At 41.6% G+C, this 24,446-nt stretch overlaps 1 protein-coding gene across 2 annotated transcripts in view; it reads right to left on the bottom strand.

Annotated features, from left to right (window-relative positions):
• Positions 1 to 24,446, bottom strand: part of SEMA3G (semaphorin 3G) — an 82,348-nt gene that overhangs the window by 26,034 nt on the left and 31,868 nt on the right. Inside the window, exons 2-4 of one of the 2 annotated variants that reach the window (XM_082214509.1) lie at positions 17,951 to 18,111; positions 11,506 to 11,568; positions 1,715 to 1,834 (exon numbers count right to left, since the gene is read on the bottom strand). In XM_082214509.1, coding sequence (XP_082070635.1) covers positions 1,715 to 1,834; positions 11,506 to 11,568; positions 17,951 to 18,111 — 344 coding nt within the window. Of the gene's footprint in view, positions 1 to 1,714; positions 1,835 to 11,505; positions 11,569 to 17,950; positions 18,112 to 24,446 lie in introns of those variants that run through there. The other variant, XM_082214510.1, reaches the window with a different exon arrangement.

Here is a 24,446-nt window from a genome sequence, read left to right as displayed (position 1 = left end):
ATTAAGAACATGCTGCTTCTCTTCTGAGCACAGTCGTTGAGATCTCAATTTCACCTGCCTCTTCCCTGGTTCTTGGCTCTGTTCCCCATTTTAGGCTCGCCCTCTCTCTCTCTTTCTTTTTACACAGCCATCCTTCTTGTTCCTTCTTCCCTTCAAATAGCTAACAGAATGTGCTTGGAGTGAGCGTCCAAAAAATAAAGGGGGCGTGGATTTCTCTTTTAAAAAAACAACCAGAAAGGAGAGGTCGTATGAGCTGGGGTCGGATACACAGTAGAGCATCAATCAGCCTGACAGATTAATAGACCCAAAATCCATTTCTTTCCTGGATGCTTACATGGTTGGACAAATTCCACAAGTCCAGCCACATTAACCCATAACAACAAGAAGACTTAAGTGCATCTGATATTACAGTCCAGTTTATTGGGTAACAAGGGTTTTTTCCCCCCTGTTTAAAGAAATACAAGCACTTAAATCAGCCTTTCTGTTTAATAGGGCAATATAAATGTATGGTTGGGAAAGATTGTTGAGGAAATGCAAAGCTAGAAAGTTCCTGAGCCTAGAGCACACTTCAGTCATTCAAACCTCGTGCACTGAGGGAGAAAGAGAGGATTATCCCATGGCCCTGTCCTCATCCCCCTCCCAACAAATCCATTGCTCTCTATGTTATGGGTAGGATTGCACTAAGCAGTTTCCATTGGGGAACTCCCTAGTGCATTTGGGGCAGGTTGTGTGTGGGTTCCTGTGGTCAAAGGGCTGTCAGAAAACCCGTTTGAAGGTATGCTTTCATTGACAGTGCATCTTCAAAGGGGCTCACTGCAAGCTGCTTTAAAGTCCATTTCCAAGCACAGTTTGGATTCAAGTATTTTTTTCCTCTGCAAAGAAAATAATGGTCATTTTCAGGCATGGTTTGAATCCAAATTGAATACAATTACATAAACTGGGGCCTGTAGTGAGCCCTTTGAAGTTGTCCTGCCAGAGGCAATCAGCTGATCATAGGGTCACTTTCAGCGCTAATCAGCGAGTCCCTCTGAGGGTGTCACCTGACGTCATAATGACATTAGGTGAGTGTCAAAAATGTCCCGCAGGGTGGGTGGCTAAGTAAAGATCTTGGCTGTAAAAACTTCCCCCATCCCTCAACTCCTGATCTACCTAGTCCAGCATGTATTTTCCCATAAACACCTAGTTTGACACTTGGGGAACCAAATGGTGAGCTAGATCCTGATTCCACAGAGCTCTTCTTATATTCTTCTGCAACAGTCTACCTACGGAAGAGTTAAGACATCCCATAAGATATGGGCTCAGTGACAGAGTCAATTACCTGTAGCACTTCATAAAACATACGCTGTATTACAGACACAAATCTACATCTGAGTTACAGTATACCAGGGGTTCTAACACAGAACTCTTATAGTGGCCAGCACACTGGAACAAAGATATAGTCAAAGGTTAAGAGATAAGCAAATAGCTCAAGACTGGCTACGGCAGATATTTCACTTAAAACTTTTACTTACTGTTGTTAAACTATTGAGAGTTGCTTCTGCTCATCTACCAGCAGATCCTGATCTACCTGCTACCTGCCCTGCTCTTAAGTCTTTGGTGATGGGAACCACATGCCTTTGCATTCCTCTACATGCCGGATCTTCCCACATCATATATTTATAGTGTCACAGGGCTAACATTATCGCAGAGGGGGGAAAAGGACATCCTTCCTTACCTCTCCTCGGTGTCCCACGCAGATAAGAGCGCAGATTGGGTGGAAAGCCCCTGTTCCACAGGCCAATAAGTGTGTCCGGTTCAAAGGGTAAAGCACTCTGATGTAGTTGGCACATTCTGTCTGGAAAAGAAACAACGATTGGGATTCATGATGCTTCACGTGCATCACAGAAATCGACTTTTAGCAATGATCAAAGTTGGTTAAAGGTGGGTGGGTGTGATGACAGGATGGACATTGAGATCAGAGCTTAATCAGCAGGAGAGGGAAGAGAAGAGATACAAGGTCTCTCCATCAACGCAGTTGAGAGGCCAGTTGGTTCTTAGAGCAACCTGAGCTTTAACCTGAGCTTATTTGTTGCTTTCTCCCTTTTCCCCCATGTCTTTTTTAGATGGTAAGTCTGAGAGTAGGACTCTCTTCCTGCTTGCTGCTTTCCCACAAGCATCTAGTCAGACACTGTGAAAACTAGACTAGATGGGCTATTGGCCTGATCCAGCAGACTTCAACTGTGTGTTTTTGTGATTTGTAAGCTGTTCTGGGTGCTTTTTTGGCTGGAGTGGAATTTTAAAAAAAGTTTAATTAATTAACTAATTAAATAAAAGTGACTATGGCAGAAAAAATTAAAAAATTCCTTCCAGTAGCACCTTAAAGACCAACTAAGTTAGTTCTTGGTATGAGCTTTCGTGTGCATGCACACTTCTTCAGATACACGAAAGCTCATACCAAGAACTAACTTAGTTGGTCTTTAAGGTGCTACTGGAAGGAATTTTTTTATTTTGACTATGGCAGACCAACACGGCTACCTATCTGTATATGGCAGAAAAGGAGGCAGTATAGCCAAAACAATTCAGAATGAAAGCAGGTGTCATATTGGACTTGCCAGCATTGTCCTCTGGGTCAAAGTCAGCAACAATGCTGAGCCCTGGGATACGCCAGCTCTTCCCCCACCCTACGACTAGGATCCAAATAGCAGGAAGGGATACATGCAGATGTAAACCCTATAGCGTTTTCCAATCCCCTAAGGACCACAATGATGCAAAAAATTTGGTTCCACATGCAAGTGCACAGAACAATGCCAAATACCTTTACAGTCACACGGTCCATTCCTCTCTCCAAGCTCACGTGACCAATCCCCATTGTATTATGTCTAGCTAGGCATCAGGCCTTCCTTGTTATTGTGGAAATGGGCAGTAAATTCCTGCTTTTTTAATTTAAAAATACGTTTGGCACGTATCCCACACTCCCTGCCACTCCACTCTAGCTAATGCAAGCCCTTTCCCTCATCAGACTACACGTGTGACCCCTCTTGCCTCCATCCCATTGTATGGTCAACTCAGGCCAGGAAGTGAGGTCTTCATATTGCCTTGTGCCCTGATTTCCTGTATGAGCTACGTAACAGTGTTGTTAGGTTAGCAGAAAACAGGAAGAAACTGTCACAATAGGGTTAGAAACAGCATCTTTATTTAGAAATTCCAAGAAGTAGGCTTGACAATACTTCAACTTTTTTAAAAAACAACAACCACGCAGAACCTCTTTACCCCTACTTCAAACCACGAAATTGTCGATGAATCGATCTTTAAAAGAAATGAATATAATGAATGATTTTAGAGTGTTGTTTGTGCTGTACTTTTGTACTGTTTTATTGTTGTTAGCCGCCCTGAGCCCGGCTTCGGCTGGGGAGGGCGGGATATAAATAAAATTTATTATTATTATTATTATTATTATTATTATTATTAAATCCACAAGGCTTCTCCCCCAGTTTGATTCTGAACTCCTTTGCTGTTGATCTGTATCAAAGTCACTGTAAGTCACTTTAATAGCTATTTACGTTTAAGAATGCTATATACATGATTTATGGATTAAATCATAAAATTACAATTAAAATCCCAAGAGTTATAATAAAATTGCTGAGAGTCAGATGTCCTCCAAAGGGCAACACGATGCAAAAGAGTTCCTCAAAAAGGACAGGGAATAATTGCCCTCTGCCTACAAAGACAATAACACTAAGAGGCAGTTTAAAGGAAAGCAGATTCTGTATTAATTAATGGGCCCTAGAACAAACAGTTTGGGAATGACAAATACCACTTCAGTGCAGGTTGTTGGCATGCACAAACATTGAGACTCCTTCCAATTCCATGAAATATGGGAGCTTAGATCGTGAGCCAAGGTGCTGGGTTCGTTCCAGGAGGCCACTAGCTGCCTCCAGACCATTGATCAGAAACCAAGATGCAGAACAGAACCCCAACCAAGCATTGCCAGTTTACACTCGCTTTGCTAGATAGCTATTTGGCCATGTCTCTGTGTCTGTATGTGATTTTAAAGTTTGGTATGTAATAATTTTGTGTCAATGAGGATAAAACACAGAATGAAGACTGGCATAAACTGTAACTTAACCTGCAAATTCAGTCATCAGTTTGTACAACAGTCTTGGTCATTCCTCTGCTCCAACAACTCCATGGGAATGTGGGCCATTGTCCACAACTTAGTATGAAAGGGTTAGCCAATTTTCTAAAATAAGGGAATGTCTCTTAAATTATAAACTAACATTATATGGCGTTTCACACTTAACACAGAAATGTAACGGCTCTCACTGCCCTTCATCACTCCACCAAGTCTTCCAGACTGCCTCTCACCCAGGAAATCCACCTCCACTTTGCTCTTTGAGGCAACAAGGAAGCATGGTTAGGTAATGGACGTCTTACGCAAATGAGAACAAAAAGGAACACAAACATCGGCAAAAGAAATGCCATAAGGAATGCAGAGATAGAGAGAGAGGTATTGGAGGTGCGTGTTACTAAAACATTAACACCAACAATAAAAATAATCAAATATATTACAAACAGGAAAGTGGTTAGGGAAGCTGTTTGGCAACAACATAAAAAAGTCAAAGAGTGTGCTAAAGAAGGATAAGGAGATTGCAGTAAAACTGAATTATTAGCATCCATCTTCACTGTAGAGAACATGGGGCAGATACCCACACCTAAAGTGACATTTTCAGAAAGGGAGTCTGAAAAACTGAGGCTAATAGTAGTGACAAGAGATGATGTTTTAGGCCTGTCTCACAAACTAACAAATCACTGAATCGAGATGTTATTCATCTGAGAGTTCTCAAAAGAACTCAAATATGAAATTGCTTATCACCTACAAAAATATATAACTTGTACCAAAGACTGGCCTCTGTACTATAACTTGTACCAAAGACTGGCCTCTGTACTTGAGGACTGGAAAGTGGTCAAAGTAACACATCGTTTTTAAAAAAGCGGGGTGTCCAGGGTGATCTGATAAATTACAGGTCAGATATCTACAACTGCTCTAGATAAATTGGTAGAAAGCATAATTAAATATACAATTATCAGGCATTCAGAAGGATAAATCTAGCTGGAAAACAATCAACATGGCTTTTGCAAAAATAAGTCTTGTCTCAAAACTTGCTTCCTCAAAACCATCAGGACAGCCACATGGCATAAGCAGCAATCCATGTGTGGCCCATAGCCTCCTGCAAATATCCCAAAACTTTTCGTAACAGAAATGTTCCATAGCTGGCTACTCATGATGGATGTATACTAGTATATCCAGAGTCAGAAGCACCATGCTTCTGAATACCAGATATTGGGAAACAATATCAGGAGAGGACTGTTGCCCTTAGGAGCCTCCATAGGCATCTGGCTGGACCCTCTGGGAAACAGAATGCTGGACCAGAACCAGCAAGGCTCTCCTTATGTTCTGTCCCCAAGACGGAACATCAGCAAGGAACCTAATTCCAGCTGCTCTCAAATTCGGACAGAGATATAGGGCAAAATGTAATAGTGGTGGTGGGAGGGACAATGGCAGGAAATGAAGGAGACATACAACCTTGATCTGGACAAAGTAGTCATTTAAAAAGGAAGTTTAGTTAGTTACACAGCAGGATGACAAATGACCATTCACAAGTCTGACCTGGATTAATTGCTCCCTTTTCCGGAGCAGCTAGCATTGGCAGATAAGCACAGAGAAGTCAGGGAGACTGCTGAAGGCACCTCCAGATTCCGATGGCCTCTAAAGATCTATCCATCTCACAACACACAGAAGGAACTACATTTATTGCTGTAGAAAAACAGATGCTTAGTCACTCCCACTCCAATCCTGGCCTTCTTACTCCGCATCACCCCATCAAATAGAACATGCTATATCCTATCTCTGATTATCCATCTTAGCTGTACCAATTTTTATTTTTATTTTTTTTAGGTAATAAATCACAAACCTCAAGGGAACGAAATAATGGGTTACATAACCCTCTGCTTTTAGTACATGGGTTCAAAGCCAGGCCAAAGTTGGTACCCAGTTAAGACTATACAGGGATTAATAGCAAGTGAAGCAGAAGTCTAATTCATGGCAGGGAAGTGTCACATTCACAAAAGTCAGAATCACAATCAGTGGCGTAGCGTGGGGGGTGCAGGGGGGGCCAGCCGCACCGGGCGCAACATCTGGGGTTAGGGTTAGGGGGCGCAAATCCACGGGTTAGGGGGCGCAAATTACTTGCCTTGCCCCGGGTGCTGACAACCCACGCTACGCCACTGATCACAATCAAGGGAAAAAGGTTGAGGTCTGAATGTGTTCAAAAGAAATTTATTATTTCTCAAAACAACCTCCATAAGGTGTTCATGTTTTTCATACATTCTTCCTCACATTGTGAAATTTTGCGATGTCAAGATGATCCTTCCCAATGTTTCATAAACTGTGATTTATTAAAAAGCTGGCAGGTTTAACAACATTAAAGTATTCAGATAATGCACCTTTTGTACAAAAATGAGAGTCACAAATTAACCTCTCACATCCTGACTTCTTTCTTGGATTGCCATCTTTTCTAACATATTGGAGGGAAATAGGAACAAGAAAATACTGGAAATTGGGCAGGATAAGAGCCCCCATGTTGTAAATTTTAATAACTTGTGACATGAAAGAATAAGTGATTTTAAAAGAGTTCAAATTTTTAAGCTTAAGGTTGGAAACACTATATTCCAATGGAGTCCTAATATACCTTTTGCCATGTTAAGCTAAACCAAAATAGAGGAGTTTAGCATCAAATTACCAAGGTCCTTAGTCCAGATAAACAACCAGAGTTCACTGCTGATAATCTAATTGCTTTCATACACCCATTTCTCCTCCCCTTATAATAAGAAAGTTGGCTCTGAAGTCCTTGCTTCCATTTCTTTTAGCATTTACTACTACTGTTTTTCTAGTGGCATGAGGAGTTCTAATGAGTCTATTTAATTCTGTCAACCATGATTAATCTCTGTTTCCATTTAGCTGAATTACGGGGCTTAGAGAAGCCTTCTGACACGCCTAGTCTCACAAACATACTACAGGAGTAACTGGTTTTTCTCAGGCAAGAGGGAACCAGAGTTAAAAGTAGCACCTGAAAACAAGGAATACTTCTTGTCCCTCTCCTTATCAGCCAACAGACATACAAAATGTTATGCTCATGATGCAGCCACTTGTGGTAAATAGAATTCACTCAGTTGGTTGGCTACAGTGGTACCTCAGGTTAAGTACTTAATTCGTTCTGGAGGTCCGTTCTTAACCTGAAACTGCTCTTAACCTGAAGCACCACTTTAGCTAATGGGGCCTCCTGCTGCTGCCGCACCGCCGGAGCACGATTTCTGTTCTCATCCTGTAGCAAAGTTCTTAACCTGAAGCACTATTTCTGTAACCCGAGGTACCACTGTATTCTACAATCCTAGAATCAAAGAATCATAGAGTTGTAAGGGATCCCAAGGGTCATTTAGTCCAAATCCCTGAAAAAAAGGAATCGCAACTAAAGTATCCATGACAGACGACCATCCAACCTCTGCTTAAAAACCTCCAATGAAAGAGAGTCCACCCCCTTGTAAGGAAGTCCGTCCCACTGCTGAACAGCTCTTAGTGTCAGAAAGTTCTTCCTGATGTTTAGTCAGAATCTGCTTTCTTGTAACTTGAATCCATTGGTTTGGGTCCTACCCTCCAGAGTAGAAGAAACCAAGCTTGCTCAGCCCTTTAGATATTTGAAGATGTCTATCATATCTCCTCTCACTCTCCTCTTCTCCAGGCTAAAAATGTTCAACTTCCTCATAATGTTTAGTTTCCAGATCCTCTCAGTGTTCAATGGAGCACTGAGGGAGAAGAGCCAACCAGTGGTTATAAATGAGGGCATAATGTCTGGGTATCATGTACCAGCTCACAGAGGCAATAAATAATGAAAAGAAAAGGAACGGGCAGTGTTGTCAACAAAGTCACAAAGTGTTATCGATAGAAGAATCAAAGAAAGGTACAGTACAGAAATCTACAGTTTACAAAACTTGGTGGATTGCTTTGTGGAAGCCACTGTTTGTCTGCCTCAGTTCCCTCCTAGTAAACTTCACAGTGCAGTGATGAGGATGAATTATGAAAATTCAGTATAACCATCAGGCAGAATGGCTGACGGCAATGAGGCTTACCTTCTAGTTGGGTGCCTTTGCGGGACGGCGCCAGCAAAGGCATTTCACTTCCGTAAGATAATTGGACCTCTGGCGGTAAGTGTATTCCCAAAAGGCATTATAATTAAGGACTACTTCCATTCCTCTGTTCCCTGCAGTGTGGCATGGGTCAAGTTCCCATATTAAGAGCCAGAATACTGTAGTGCCCTTCAGTGTAGCTAAATGCTTCATTTCAGAGGATTCCCTGCTTTGTTTCTGCAAAAGTTACCCACTAAAATAGCAAGGAGCTGGAATTTTAAAAGGCTAGCTACCCGAAAGGCTGCAGCCATTGGTGACAGATTGCAAAATAAACATGTGGAAACCGAAGTGAGTGATGGCCACTCTTGGGAACAATTACTTTGGGATGGACTGTCAGCAAGGGGTTCAGATCCCCTCTTAGGCCTCTCAAGGTCCCCATTGTCTCAGAGCATGTTTTCTAAGTAACTACTTGCGTGACTGTGAAGTGATATGATATGTAAAGAATAGGCAAAGCTAGAAAGTAAAATGTGCAAGGAGCCCTGCGGGAAAAGCTCCCATTAACATTTTTCCCGTGCTCTGTCCACACAAGTGGCTGCCTAGTCAGACTTAGAGGACTGGGTCAAATCCTGCACTGTGAGCTCAATGGGTTGTTGTGGGCCATCCACTGTCTTTCAACCTCAGTTCCCTCCCAGTAATCTTCATAGAGCAGTGGTGAGGGTAAGCTATGCAAGGGAAGGGTGGGGGAGCCTGTGGCTCTCCAGATATTGCTGGACTACAATGCCCAGCATCCCTCACCTGGACCTGTGTTGGCTGGGGCTGATGGGAATTGTAGTCCAATGACATCTGGAGAACCAAAAGATTTCTCACCCGCAATGTAAGGGAATGGAAAACATTGCAGCTATGAGAAAAGTAATATAAATATACCACATATGTATTTGTTTATGTATAAAACATTTATATCCCATGTTTACTCAAATAAGGTATTCGGGGTGGACTGCAGTCAAAATATCTTAAAACAAAAGAAACACAATCCAGCAGTAAGAAAATAAAACAAAAAAAGCAAGAACAATGAACAGTACCACAATATATGGTTTTTTAAAACACACATACACACACCTTCAAGTGGGGTTGTTTAACCTGGCATCTGAATGTATCCAATGAGGGCAGAAGGAGATGTCCTGGCATCCCCTGATGACTATAATATGTGGGCATCTTCATGCAGGAAATTATGGTCTTTTAGGTAGTGTAGTCACCATACACACTACACCTTTAAAGCACATTCAAAGCATTCTTTCCCTCAAAGGATTCTGGGTCTCTGTCCCCCTCTCCTTCCCCCATGAACCCCTTTTTAATCCCTGAAGCTGGGTTGTGGGGTGGGAGAACACCCAGAACAAGGCATGGGGGAAGACAAGGGAGATTGCTCCATCTGGAAAGCTGGGAAGCTTGTGCCGACAGAACAATCAACCTAGAGCGACGCGGAAGTAAGATGCTGGACCAGGTGAACATTTGGTCTGATTCCGCACAGCTTTCCTTATGTAATCATATCTCCCTTGTAATGTCTCTTGAGGGGGAAGCAAACTTAGCCCAACAACACATTGGTCATTTTTACCCATGTTCATATACATCTGGTACATCTATATGAACTTTCCTTCCCGCCTGCCCCCCCCCGCCCCGCCCCTGAGGATTTTGGCAGCCTGTTTAACCCATCATTCTGGTAATGATGATATCAGCAGGTTGACGTTTTCTTTCTTCTGCTTTTAATAAGAACGGTTATTCCAATCGGCCTTTCCTGTAGTTTGTTAACTTTGGAGATGGGAAACTTGTCATATTATGTTTGAGTGAGATATCCTTTTGTAATATGCATCAGTGACAAAATCTGTGATATGGGGTTACACTAGACATGCTTTACAAATATTGTGTTCTCTGAATTTTCTAATGCACTTGTATTTTTCTTGATATGATCATGTTTATTGCTTGAAAATTTGATATTTCTCAAAAAAAAAAAGACTGTCACACTCTTTCACCTTGGATAGTTCAGTGTGTGATACCCTTTGGTGCATCTCAGGTGACCCCACTTATAACTGGTACCCCAACACTGCAGGATGTTTCCTGCTGCTTGTTTAAGATTCTCCTTTCCCTAAGAAGTCTTCCACTTTCCCATGCCTGCGAAAACAATTGTGTCTAAAATGTATGCTAACTGATGCATCTAGCAGTGAGCGGATATGTGAACTTGGCTTTAGGTGGGGAAGACTGGACCATAAAATATTTATTTCCTAGTATCATTAAAAACAATATTTTTTCTGTTTTGACTTGATAGATGAATACTGAAGTGCAGGTGGAGACCAGTTTTCAGATATATGGTATCAAGATGGAGCTGGGGGGCAGAGAGAGATACCTGGGCAGTTATTCTCAAATTAGAATTGCACTTTCACACACAAAAAAGATTTCAGTTCACAAAACAACGTAGCAAAGAGCCTTGAAGCAAGTTTATTCCTTTATACATGTAGTCACTCACCTTTCTATAACCCCACCCCCACCCCACCCCATATATTCGAAAGCAATTTACAAGCTGCATGGATGACTCATTCCAACAAAACATATTCATGTGCACTTATCAATGGGAATGCTTCCAAACTCCAACCGGCGGGAGCTAAATATTGAACTGTCCCTCAAGCTACTCACCTTCCCATGTGATGAGCTTTCTTTTCTAACAGCCCGAACAAGTAAAATCTGTAAAGATGTGATGCTTATGTATGGATGCATCAAGAACACAATGCCTGAAGGACAGGTTCCCAATCTTTATTCATTAAAACTGGCAAGTTTTCTTACAATTAAAATGTGATAAAGCCTTCATAAAATGTCACATACTTAGTGAGCTTAAAACAACCTAATTCTTAACTTTTATTTCAAGGTTATGAATACTAATCACCAGCATCCCATTCTATTACAGTCATGAATATGTATTATGCCTCTAGCCTTCTGTTCTCCAAACTTTTATTAGTGTTATATAATAATTGCCAAGGTGACTTAGTAAGAATCTTGGGAACTGACATTTGATGGGGTATTAAGAAATCTTAGTCAGCTATCCCTAGACTGACTCAGCAGAACTGCAATTCCCTGGATCCCTTGAGAAGAGCGGATTATCATCAAACCTGTTTCTAGCATGAACAAGCTAGAAGAGGGATAGAGGAGTTGCCCCAAATGGAAGTAGGACTGATTAAGATGATGTCAGCAAGGGACGCAGCCTGCCTTTTCCCAGAAGTCGCAGGTTCATTTCAAACATGTCATCAGAGTAATGCCCAAACTCATAGGAAATTAATCAGGATGCTTTACAGGGTGACTTACCACTGGGTCTTTTCCTTTCCGAAAGCATTCTTCTTTCTGTCCAGGCAGTGGCGGCCAGTAGATCTGCAACATAAGGCAAAAACGTAAGTGCAAGACATTCCGACGACATGGAACTAGGGAGTGAAGTTTCCTCAGGCTGAGAAGAAAATCCTTGCTGCAGGGTCTTCTTCCTTCTTGCTATTTGACAAACAACTAAATTCCTTGTTATGCTTGTACTTTTTGCCAGGAATAAAATTGTCCTGTACTTAAACTTTCCCTGAAGGAATGTTAACCTCTGAGAACCATTGTGGCATAGTCAGACTAGGAACTGGGAGACCAGAGTTCAAATCCCCCTTGGCCATGAAGCTCTTTCGGTCTGTCACTTAGGGCTCGTCAACACTTCTTCTTGTCCCATGCTCAGAAAGCTCGGCTCCAATCAGTTTTCTGCTTATCCCACACTCTTTAGGCACAAGTCCAAGTGGTTTTCTGTTTGGCCTACTCCTTTCCCCCAGAAAACTCTCCTTTTAGTGCTAAATCAGAGCAATCATCAATTGGGAGAAAACCCAATTGGTTTTTGCTCTGAATCAGTGGTAAATATCAGTTTTTCCTGGGCGAACGTGATGAGGCAAGCAGGATGAGCCCTTACTCTCAGCCTAACGTACCTCTCAGAATTGTTGTGAGGATAAAATGAGGAGAAGGAAAAAGTGGGATACAAATGTAAATAATAATAAGAAGAATAACCAATTCATTTTCAAGAATCTTTGATTATTACAGATATTTGGAACCAATACAAGTCACTACCACAGGCAGGAAGCTGCAGTGCTCATTTTCACCTCTGTTGTACTCAACAAATACTCCCCCCAGTATCAAGCAGTTAAAATAAGCTTCCTTTGCAGGAGACAGAGCAAACAAACAAAAACCTAAAATGAATGTTCACTTCCAGACCGTGGCTATTTTCAGGTGAGATTCAATCACATACTGGCAAATGTAAGTTGCACAGTTGGAAGAAGGCATTGTGCAACAAATCTGCTCCCCCAAAATATCAGAACTTTTGTGCTAAGGGAAACGTCAGAGTAATGCATTGGAAAATGTGGGATAACACTTGCTTTGACTCCACTAACTTCCCTAGCAAGCAAATCAGAATGAATGCTCCTTAAACAGCCATTGTTGCCTAATCTCCCTACAAACCAATCAGGATGAACATTGTTCGAAAGTGCCTTAAGATCACATGGTGGTATTATTATTATTATTATTATTATTATTATTATTATTATTAAATTATCTCCACAATATTATTTACGGCATGCCATGTATGCTCAGAAGCACAAGGATAGGAGTAAAGATGGTATATGAAGAAAGGTGGAGGAAGGGAAGACCTACAAGACTGTAGAACAGAGTAACGAGTTTGAAGCAATGATATAAAAAGTTGGGGGGAAATGAAAAGCTGCAGAATCAGGACAAAAACAAGACAGAATGGGGGCTTAGAGAAGAGCAACATGAGAAGACAAGAAATCCATATTTATTGGTTCATACTCATCAAAAGAAAATGTCCTAACAAGAGAAGGGGCGAAATGTTAAAATCACCCAAGATAATAACTAGAAGAAAACATAAAAGAAAGAAACAAAATAAAGTGCTTCCTTAGAGAAGGAAGCTAAATCTTATTCTTTTGCCTGTAATGGATGCTTCACTCCATTTAATATGGTAATAAAGAATATAAGATGCCAGATTAATATTTCAAAAATAAAGGAGCCTCTGGAGTCATTTTTATCTCAAGCAAAAGGCATCCATTATCCTACAAAGAGTTGCAGTTTCATGAATTAGGAGAGAATTTAGAGAGATCTTTTCAAATAAAGGACATCTGGTTAACCCTAACCGGGCCTTACAACTTGGCTCTTTAACCATAAGCCTAGCAACTGTTTATGCAAGCCACAGACTGATTTATAAAGTTTGTTTTACAGACTAATGTGCTGGCAGAGAATTCTGGAGAGACATTCATTTTCTGTAAGATGTAGAGGAGAAGGGTCTCCTTTGACCTTCCATTTCCCTTTTGTGTGGTCTCACACCCTCAAGGACACAGCGACACACAAACAAAAGTTTGATCTTCTTGCTCTAAGTAAAAGCTAAAACTTGCAGCTGGCTAAGATGTCAGCTGAACACAGTGGTACTTAAAATCTTCTTTCCAAAATGGCATCAAGAAGCCAAACTGTGTGATTTATTATAATAAATGCACTCTTATCCCATGGAACGTTTCATGGGCCTGCCCCTACATGTTTTACCAACTAGAGACTGGAGTGGGTGGAGTATCACAGAGCAGGAGGATTAGTGAAACAAAAGTCTACAAAACATCTAAGAAAAGAACCAAAGTGTTGTCTTCCAGCTGCCATATTTTAAAACTACAATGCTCAGCATTCTTTTAAAAAATATTTATAAAAGGTTAACTCTATTTAGGCACTCAAACAAAACTCTGCTCCTTAGGACAGCCCTCTGATTTGAGTAAGTCCTCTATTTGAAGGACTGTCTGGTCCAAGCCCAGTTCCATGGCAAATAACTGTAAGTAGGGGCAACAGGACCTTTGAAGTTGTCCATCAACAGTTAGCATATGGACAGCAGACTGAGCAGACTGAAGTCATGCAGATACAGTCTTCCCCATTACAATGAAATGCATTGTATTTCTATTTACATTACAGTAATTTTTTTCTAATATTGCATATACACTTGGCATTTCAAAAGTAATGCAATTCTGTTTTATTTGGGGAGACGGGTCCTCATTCATGACTATACATTAAGTAGATTGGGGAGTGCTCTTGCTACAGTACATATAGCCCTGCTTTGGCAGTAATGTAAGGGTAGCCAGGGCCCTTTGGATGTTGTTGGGTCATAACATCAGCTCCATCCTCCATGGCCAATAGTTAGAGATGACAGGCACAGTATTGTTTAGTTACCCCTGAGTGGTGCCAAGAAGACAGAATGCTTTGTGAAAACCAAATGTTCATAAAAGGGCCTTCACAGATAGGCTCAATGCGAAGTTCTGCCATATTACACCATCTTCTTTCATGTGGCATTTCAGCCAAACCTATCAGTCTTGGTACATAATGTAGTGAAAAAGATTGTGCTAAGGAGGGGGAGGGAAGATAGCAAGAGGGTGGCAGGGAGCAGTGGTGTGGCTTAATCAACATCATGATCTTATGCTGATTAGCATAGGTTGATTAGCACTAGTCAGCTAAAAATCAGTCAGGCCATGTAAAAAGTCTCTAGAGCCATTTAGCTCAATGGGAGTTGAAGTAATAAAGTAGCTGGTTTTTTTTAAAATTAAATGGTAGAATGAACATGTATCATGATTTCCAATGTCAAACGCCAACACTTCCTAAAGAACTAAGTGTGTGTGTGTGAATCAGTTCCTCCCTGACCTTGGGAAGAGAAGGAAATGAGAATCAATTATATACACCTCCCAGTAGCAACTTCCTTGACGCTACCTTACTGGAAAAAGTTGAGAAGGAGGAAAATCATTAGCATTAGGGCAACATAGCCTGTAGCTGCTCTAGAACGCCAAATGCCAATCTTTGTTTTCCAAAATTAAAGCTGGGAGGGAGCAGGCATGCTATCTGCACATACCATCAGCAACACTCAGCTACAAAATCCTGGGGTCTGCCATTTCAGTGCTTCAGCTCAACCCACCCAAGATAAGATGGCAGTACAAAAAAGAAAACAACTGTTTGGAGCTTGCTCGAGTTAAGCTTAGAACAAGTACTGGATGTAACATGTAGTTAGTAGAGACAAAATGACAAATGACAAAAAAAGGGGTGGGGGGAACTATGTTTTGTATATTTTGGCACTAGTGATAGTAGTACCAATGATTTTGGGGGCCTGCTTTTGAATATAAGAGCGTTAAAAGGTCCCTGTGGGGTCATCCCAAAGGCCCATCTAGTTCTGCTTCATGTTCTCACAGCAACCAACCCAAATGCCCCTAGGAACCCCACAAGCCGGACAGGAGTACAACAACACTCTTCCAACTTGTGTTCACCAGCAGCATGTTGCCATTGACAATGGAGGCAGTACAGAGCCATCACGGCTAGTAGCCACTGAAAACTGTTATTTGAGGGAGATATTAATGACAAACCCCACCCACCCCCACAAAGTACTGATTTTTTAAAATAAGTGGCTGCACGCCTTTCAGTTGTACAAAAATGGAAAACTTTATCTGCCACCAGTTGGTGACATCAAGTCCCATTTTTCTCTACCTGTTTTCCCTGCTTAAATTTACCATGCAACACTTCCAGCCCTAGTTCTCAACCTGTAAAATGATGGTATTAAAGTGACCTGCTTCACAGAATTATTGGAAGGAGGAATAGAGTGATTCCCATATAGCAATTCGCACACACGAAAAGGTACGAGAGACATCCATCCTCTCAAGTATCTCATTTCCTGTCACAGTTTTGCTGGCTTTTGACTCAGCAGTTAATTTACCATATATGACAGTCGGATCCTTCTGCAGACTTATATTAATTGCTCATAACCTGATCATATGTCTAGACTTCTCACACTTCCAATTACATATAATTGCAATATGATCTCTTTTGGACTGGAACATTCCTTACACAGGCTCCCATCCACCCCCAACCTTTGGCTGGTGTCACATTTCTGGCTTCTATTTAATGAAGTTCTCTGCCCTGGGCAATAAGTCTGTTTAAGGCCTGGGCTTTACTGAATGCCTTCTGTTCATCTCGAGTTTCAGCTTCTATGGAAAAACGGCTCCTCTGAGGGATGCTTTAAGTATCCTTACGGAGGCCACTGGAAAGTGCTTACCCACAAAGGCGCTCCACTTGATGGGAAGAACATTTTAAAGCCATTTAACTGAAAGGTTGTTTTCTGCTGCTCCAGAGAATCGGACACGGAGCAATGGATCCAAACTACAAGAAAGAAGATTCCACCTAAACATTAGGAAGAACTTCCTGACAGTAAGAGCTGTTCGACAGTGGAATTTGCTGCCAAGGAGTGTGGTGGAGTCTCCTACTTTGGAGGTCTTTAAGCAGAGGCTTGACATCCATATGTCAGGAGTGCTCTGATGGTGCTTCCTGCTTGGCAGGGGGTTGGACTCGATGGCCCTTGTGGTCTCTTCCAACTCTATGATTCTATGAACTGCACCTCGGCATATGCATGCAGAATCTACTCCACCAGCGCAACTGCCAGGGATATACAATGTGAGACTTCTGTGGTGTTTAAACTGACTCCAAGGTGGAAATGTACAACTAAAGATTCTAAACAGAGGCTTAGGCAGGTGGGCAGAGTTCTGGGACCACAAGAAAACACAGCCAAATCAGTTAGTCAGTACTTGATTGCTGTCAGTTATCCCATTTCTGGATTGTATATAGTGCAGCCAAATCATAGGTAAAATCATAGAATTGTAGAGTTGGAAGGGAGGGACCATGAGGGTCCAACCCCCTGCAATGCAGGGGTCTTTCACCCAACATGGGGCTTGAACCCATGACCCTAAGTTTAAGAGTTTCATATGCTCTACCAACTGAACTATCACAGGTAGTGCCAGCAACAGCCAGCCAATATCAATGGGCGGAGTCAACTAACCAGTCACACCAGCAGAAGCCTACGCAAGGACTTCTGGGGGCCTCCTGCTCCCCCCTCCAATTGGCAGGAGAACCCACGGAGCAGCACACTGGAAGAGGAGAGGGCAGATTGTTCCATCAGCCAAGCAGCTATGCTGAATTGCTCCCAAAGTGTGGGCTTTGCTCACTTGTCTTGACTAAAGCCTGTGAATGATGATGATGATGATGAATTAAATTTGTATACCACCTTTCATAAACTATTCCAACCTTATTCAAATAGCATAATCCCTATTTGAATCAATTCACTTACTTACTTCCCAAGGCTTGCTTCCCATCATTCAAGTCCTTGGAGTACTAGTATCCCCTACTAAGAAGACCCTCCTATCTCGTGTATAACAAACATGCACCTAACATACGTAAAGTAGTACAGTGCATGAGCTGGAGGCCTTCCACTACACCCTGAACTTCCTCAGGAAGCTTCAAATAAAGTATGGCAGCTCTCATCCCATGGGGATAAGAATGCTCAGCTACCTTCAGTATAGTAGTACCTTGGTTTACAAACTTAATCCGTTCCAGAGGTCCGTTCTTAAACCAAAGTGTTCTTAAACCAAGGTGTGCTTTCCCATAGCAGCGGGGGACTCAATTTACAAATGGAACACACTCAACAGGAAGCGGAACATGTTCTTCTTCCAAGGCAAAGTTTACAAACACCTGCTTCAGGGTTTGCAGCATTCTTAATCCAAGTTGTTCATAAACTAAGCTGTTCTTTAACCAAGGTACCACTGTATTGTAAAGATATACATACATAAACCACTTTGAGTGCTTGGAGAAAGTGCCCTATAAACTTTGATTCAACATGCATGATTGTAGTAAACATTAGATTTGCATTATATATCGAGAACATTACCTCCTTAGCATCCATGTTGGTTTGATCCAGCCGAAGAGAATAAAGTGTGTCCTTTCCTCCAACGAACAGACGGTCACGGTATTCATCGAGGTACAAGGAGCGGAAGTCTAAAATTCCTCGGTGCCCAAGGAACAGGACTGAGCGATTAGTGGCCAAAAGATCTAAAAGGCAGGGAATAAATGATAAAGGAAAACTGAAGGTGAGGCAAAGGAAACTGAAAGATGAGGGTCCATACTTCACTTGAACAAGCCATTGCTTAAGCATAAGGTGCAAATTCAGCAAAAGATAGTTAAGGACTAAGGTTGTAAATGCATGACATTTTAAAGTGCACTCAATGCCCTCTTGGTGCTTGTGTTTTTGTGTAACATACAAATCCCGTTGCTTTCAATGTAGCTTAATCATGGCTGATTTTCTCTTTATTTTATCCACTGTGTTCTGCATTTCTGCAAGTGTAGGATTTGGATAATACTGCAGTTAGTAACACAGCATTTTTGTTTATTTTGATTCCTAATAGTAAACTTTTTTAAAAAACTGATTTGCATTGTATATTTTATATTCTTCGCAAACCACATAAGTATTTTCTCTACACTGAAGTGGTATATAAGTTTTGTTAAATAAAATGAAACCTTAAAATCATCTCAAAATTAGTTTTTAAAAAACTTCCTGAGGTTGAAAAATGCCTAAAGCTCACATGACACTTTTTTTAAAAAAACAACAGCCCAATAAAAACATGGCAAAACGACCCCTTCCTTTTGCAGCAATGCCCTATCATTTTGTTATATTAGCGTTTTGTGATTTTAAACATATACAAAAAATATATAACTACATCAAAATGCTCTAAAAGGAAAATCAAACAAGCAAGCAGATTGAACACATTGATGTGATGCATCACCTGAAAAGTGTTAACCCAGTCAGCTATTACTAAGTAGCACAATAGGCTTCCATCCTTACAGGTTCATTACAAGCGCCCAGCTCAATATCACAGAGGGGAGGGAATTAACAGGATATTCTGTTTGCCTCAAAGCCTACCACCCTTACCAGGGCCAGCTCAAGACATTTTGGCACCTGAGGCAAAACACAAAATGGCACCTGCCCGCCCCTTCCCACCCCAACAGGGAAGAAAGAGTGAGTGAATATCTATATCAGGAACAAGGCGATAAAATATACTTTGAAAATAGGGTAGAAGATCAGCATTGCCTCCTATTCAGTGGGACTTGCACCTGAGTAAACCTGCTTAAGACTGCAGCAAATGACCAGCACATTAGTTGCACCAAGATGCAAATGCCATAACTAGATGTCCATTTCAGTTCCATGAACTCCCCAAACCATGAGCCAATGAAGAGGGGTTTTGAGCAAAGATCTATCTAAATCCCTCTCTCGTTACCAGTTTCTGCTGTTGACCTACACTGGGTTCTTCTAGAGTTGAATTGCTTTGTTTTCCTTATTTAAAAAGAGAGGTCCATGAAACTGGATGCAGGAGAAAGAGATTTGAACCTCAGCTCAAATTGCTGACTTACCCTGAATCACAGCAATGTAATTTGGCTTGGGGCAGGGGAGCTCTTAAGACAAAGGCAACCTTTTGGCACACTGACCAAGTTTTTTGTGGCACCGAGGCACTAGTGGTCTGCATATGAATCCTCTGGACTATTGGAAATTAATCTCATCAGTCTGTGAGGGCCATTTCTTTTTTTATACCCGGACGTGGAGTCCCAGGTCACCAAGCAATTTCTGCAGCTAGGAACACCGGATGCTCCATCCAGAACGCTGAAGGAGGCTGTCATTAGCTGGGAGTGAAGACAGGAGGTCTCTTTACTGCTGATAAAAGGCTAAAAGATAAATGCCTTATAAAACAGTCCATCAGTGTGACAGGGATAACTCCCTGACAGTTGCAGAATGGAGTTTTTATCAGCGGCTGCTGAAAGCCGGGGTGGATTTGAGGTCTCAGTGCAAGAAACACTGTGGGGAAAAGGTAAGGAAAGCCATGCAATGGGGAAATAGAAGGGGAAGAGATGGGGTGCTGGGGATTGTGGTAAAAAAACTGTGCCGATCAACTAGCAGGGGTTCTGAAAAGGATTTTTAACATCTCTCTGCAAACGGCTTGTGTTCCATCATGCTTGAAAGCAGCTACCATTGTCCCAGTCACCAAGAAAACAGCAACTAACTGCCTAAATGACTACAGAACTATTGCATTGGCATCTGTGGTGATGAAATGCTTTGAGAGATTGGTTCTTCAACATCTTAGGTCAAGCTTCCCACCGGACTTTGATAAACATCAGTTCGCCTATAGGAGAAACAGGTCAACAGATGATGCCATAGCTACAGCATTTCACCATGAAGCAAGTCATCTGGAGAGACCAGGGAATTATGTCAGAATGTTGCTTATTGATTATAGCTCGGCTTTTAATACCATCCTCCCGGACATTCTTATTAAAAACCTGATGGATCTGGACCTTTCCCCTACCATCTGCGACTGGATTAAAGACTTTTTGAGGGATCGGACACAAACAGTGAGAATTGGGACTGTTACATCTACCTCACGGAGGAGTTTTCTGAGTGATACAGGGGCTTGGGGGAGCCGCAAAGGCACTGCGCCCCCCAAAAATCTCAAGGGGGAGACCCTTGAGGGATAAAATACCCAGCCGCGTGGAAACGGTTTCGCTGTTTTTTCGGGGGGTATTTTTCTTTGGAAGATCTCGAGGGCGGCGAGACTGCAAGCGCAAAAGGGAAAGCATCAACCCTGTATTACGATGCCTCTGGCTCTCACTGAAGAAGGCAACGAACCTCCAAAATTGTAAGAACGGAACCCTTAGTGTGAGTAGACCTTTTTTATGCTATAAAAATTCAAAAATACACTAAGAGAACATTGGATGTTAGAAGATTTAATTCAGGAATTCACCTCGGCGGAGGATTAAAATGGCGCAGGCTACAAAGTCGCAAGGAGGAGGAAGGAAGTACCGTATTTTTCGCTCCATTGGACGCACCGGACCATAGGACGCACCGGACCATAGGAGGGGGAGAACAGGGAAAAAAATATTGTTCTTGTTCTCCCCCTCTAAAACAAGGTGCATTCAAGGTACATTCACCAGAGCTTGTGGGGCTGGTGGTGGGGGGAAGCGCTGCTTTCCCCCACCGCCAGCCTCAAAGATCCCTGAAGCCTTTGGAGCGCAGCGCCCCGCTGCCCTGCAGAGGTTTGCACGCAGCCGTCCCCAAGCTGGAGCAGCGAGACAGAGCCCTCCGTCTCACTGTTCTGGCTTGGGAACAGCCTTGCTAGCTTCTGCAGGACAGCGGGGTGAAGGCACCCCGCTGCCCTACAGAGGTTTGTGTGCAGCAATCCCCAAGCTAGAGCAGCGAGACGGAGCCCTCCGTCTCGCTGTTCTGGCTTGGGAACAGCCTTGCTAGCTTCTGCAGGACAGCAGGGTGAAGGCACCCCACTGCCCTGCAGAGGTTTGCGCGCAGCCGTCCCCAAGCTAGAGCAGCGAGACGGAGCGCTCCGGAGTGCTCCGTCTTCCTGTTCTGGCTTTGGGCTTAGCGGCGCAGCCTGCATTCGCTCTATAGGACGCATACACATTTCCCCTTAATTTTTGGAGGGGGAAATGTGCGTCCTATAGAACGAAAAATACGGTATCCCTTTGCCTGGCTGAGTGAATACAAAGTAAACGTATCGGACTCTATTGTTGAGATTAAAGAATCTGAAACATTCCACTGATTGGGAACTCTGTTTGCCTTTTCCGGGGGAGTAAGAAAGAGAAAGGAAACTTTACAGATCCGTTTAAAATGAAGCTTTTCAGAGCTGCCTAAAAGGACAGTTGGAAGGAGTGGGGGGGGGGAGAGAGAGAAGAGCTTAGAAGGAGATTAGAAGGACAGTTTGAAAAATGGCTCAAAGAAACAAAAAGAGAAACCCTGGAAATAAATTTTCCTCACTCTGGGACTTTTTCTATGAAGGTCAGAGCAGCTTGGAATAGAAAACCTAAGAATCTTACCCTTTTTCCTTTCCTACCTTTTTTTTTCTTTTTTCCTATCTTACTGTTCTCCACTTTCTGCCTTTTGTTCTTCTCCCCTCTGTTCTCTGCCAAAATAACATAATTAACAACTTATCTCTCCTACTCTCAGTCTTGAGAAAAATTTAACCTGTCCTCAACATCGACAGGATTTGATCCAATTCAAGACGTTTACTCATATCTCGAGCTGAATAATCATTTGAACTCTAACAATTCAGAAAAGTAAATTATTTGAACACTAATAACCCAAAAAGGTTACAGAATACACAAAGAGTTTATATATTGGACATATTGAACAACCTCAGACCCTGAAAGTTAGGCACCATCTGACTCATTTTTTTGAATACATACTGAAATATATACGTCTCCCACCAGGATTACAGAGACTGATTTAACAGAACTCAGGACCTGAGGTAAATAGACGGTAATGAATGCCTAAAACAGCCTCTGTGAAAGGGACTAGGCCGACAAGTGGCTGAAATTACAGAATTTGTTAGAGACTGAGCAATTTTTCTTGGACTGCAAAAAGAGACTACCACTTTTGATTTTTGTCTATATTTGTGTTCCTTTGCTCTTCTGTTTTTGGAACTAACATACTAATATACTAATACAATCAAATTTATACTGGCACAAGGTCATTGATAAGGATAGTGGGATTGGACAATATCGAATAAGTTAATGAAAGACTTCTCTTTTCCTTTGGGGGGAAAACCTGGACTGAATTTAAGGGGGACACGATACTAAGGAAAACAAAGAGATATAAGGAAAGTGATATAAGAACAGATAGATAAAAGTGTTGAAAATACAGAAAGGGTAAAAGAGAGATTGTGCGCCCCCTAGGGGAGAGAGCCGAAATTAAAGTGGGCTATTGAGAAATTAACCGCAAAATGTTGGGGGAAAATGGGGAAAAAGTAGGAGGGACGCCAGGAGAGAGAAAGGCATCCCGACAAGAGGAAATCAGAGATCTAGACATTTTATGGTTAAAGATTAAGGAGGAATTTAAACAAAGTGAATTACATATGGAAAGCAAATTAGGAGAGATACAGGAACAGATAGGAAAATTGAAGGTGCTGTAGGAGAACTCTCTAGTAAGATACAAGACTTGACAGTTAAGTCAAAAATAAATGAAGAAACAAATAAAAGAACTCAAAAAGAATTGAAGGATCAAAAGAAAGAGACAGAAAAATCAAAGAAAAAAATAAAAGACTTAAATAAAATGCAAGATCAAATATGGGACAATCTAGCCATGACAGAAATGCGTCAGAAACAACTTAATTTAAAATTTAGAGGTGTAGCAGAAGAAGTAAACGAGAACATAAGAGAAAAAATGATCAAAGTGCTTGCAAAATGGTTGGAGATAAAAGAAGAACATGTAGCATACACGATAGAAAGTGCGTTCAGAATAAGAGTGAAATCCCAACAAATTAAGTCGAAAAAACTCCCCGGTGACTGTTTAGTTATATTTAACTCAATTGAAATGAAGAATACAATATTAAGAACAAGCTACCAAAGAAAGTTAATGATTGGAGGTTGTCCAATTATTATCTTTAAAGAAATTCCAATCAGGATTCTGCGCAAAAGGGAAGGATATAGACAAATAACAAGTGTTCTGAAGAGAAATACAATACAGTATAAATGGGAGTTCCCAGAAGGGGTCTCCTTCTTTTATAAGAACAAAAGGTTTAAATTGACAGACATACAAGAAGTGGAAAAGTTTCTGAGAAGATACGAAAAAGATCTTGGAAAAGAAGAAGAAAAACCTGCAAGAAGAGAGATGAGCATAGAGGAGAGGAGGGAAAGAGGGGGGAAAGAGGCTGAAGGGATGGAGAGGAGGGGAGGAGAAGTAGGGGAAGAAGTGGAGGAGCTGGAATCGGGGAAGGAGGAGGAGGGGGAAGACGAAGAAACCATTGAAAATAGCAGTACTAGAATTTAAATTAGAAATTAGGATAAAGTGTACGCTAGTCAAATATTGAAATGACCCTTAAGTTTTTGTCCTGGAATGTGAACGGTTTTAACGAAAAGTCTAAGAGAAATAAATTTGAGAAAATTATAAAGAAAAAAAACATTGATGTGATCTGTTGCCAAGAAACACATGTCGCCAAAAAACACAAACATATTCTAATAAATAAAAAGTTGGGAATAGAGTTTATCAACTCAGATTCTAAGAAAAAAGAGGGGTAGTAATTTATGTGAAGGAGAAATTAGAACCTAAATTAGTATGCAAGGACGAGGAAGGAAGAATCCTAGGAGTACAAATTAACTATCAGGGAGAAAAACTCAATGTGGTAACGGTCTATGCGCCAAATACAATTTTTATCACATGTGGTGGTCTTGTGAGGTAATTAGAAAGTTTTGGGAGTCTATTTACAATGAACTAAAAAAAATATTTAAATATACCTTCACAAAAAAAAAACGAGGCCTTCCTTCTGGGGATAATTGGAGAAGAAATCAAAAAGGAAGACCAAACTCTTCCAATATGCAACAGTGGCCGCTATAAC

Source organism: Podarcis vaucheri (genome assembly GCF_965113315.1).
Source record: "Podarcis vaucheri genome assembly, chromosome: 2".
Taxonomy (NCBI): Eukaryota; Metazoa; Chordata; class Lepidosauria; order Squamata; family Lacertidae; genus Podarcis; species Podarcis vaucheri.
Note: the sequence above shows the minus strand (reverse complement) of the source record. Positions and strands in the feature narration are given on the sequence as shown.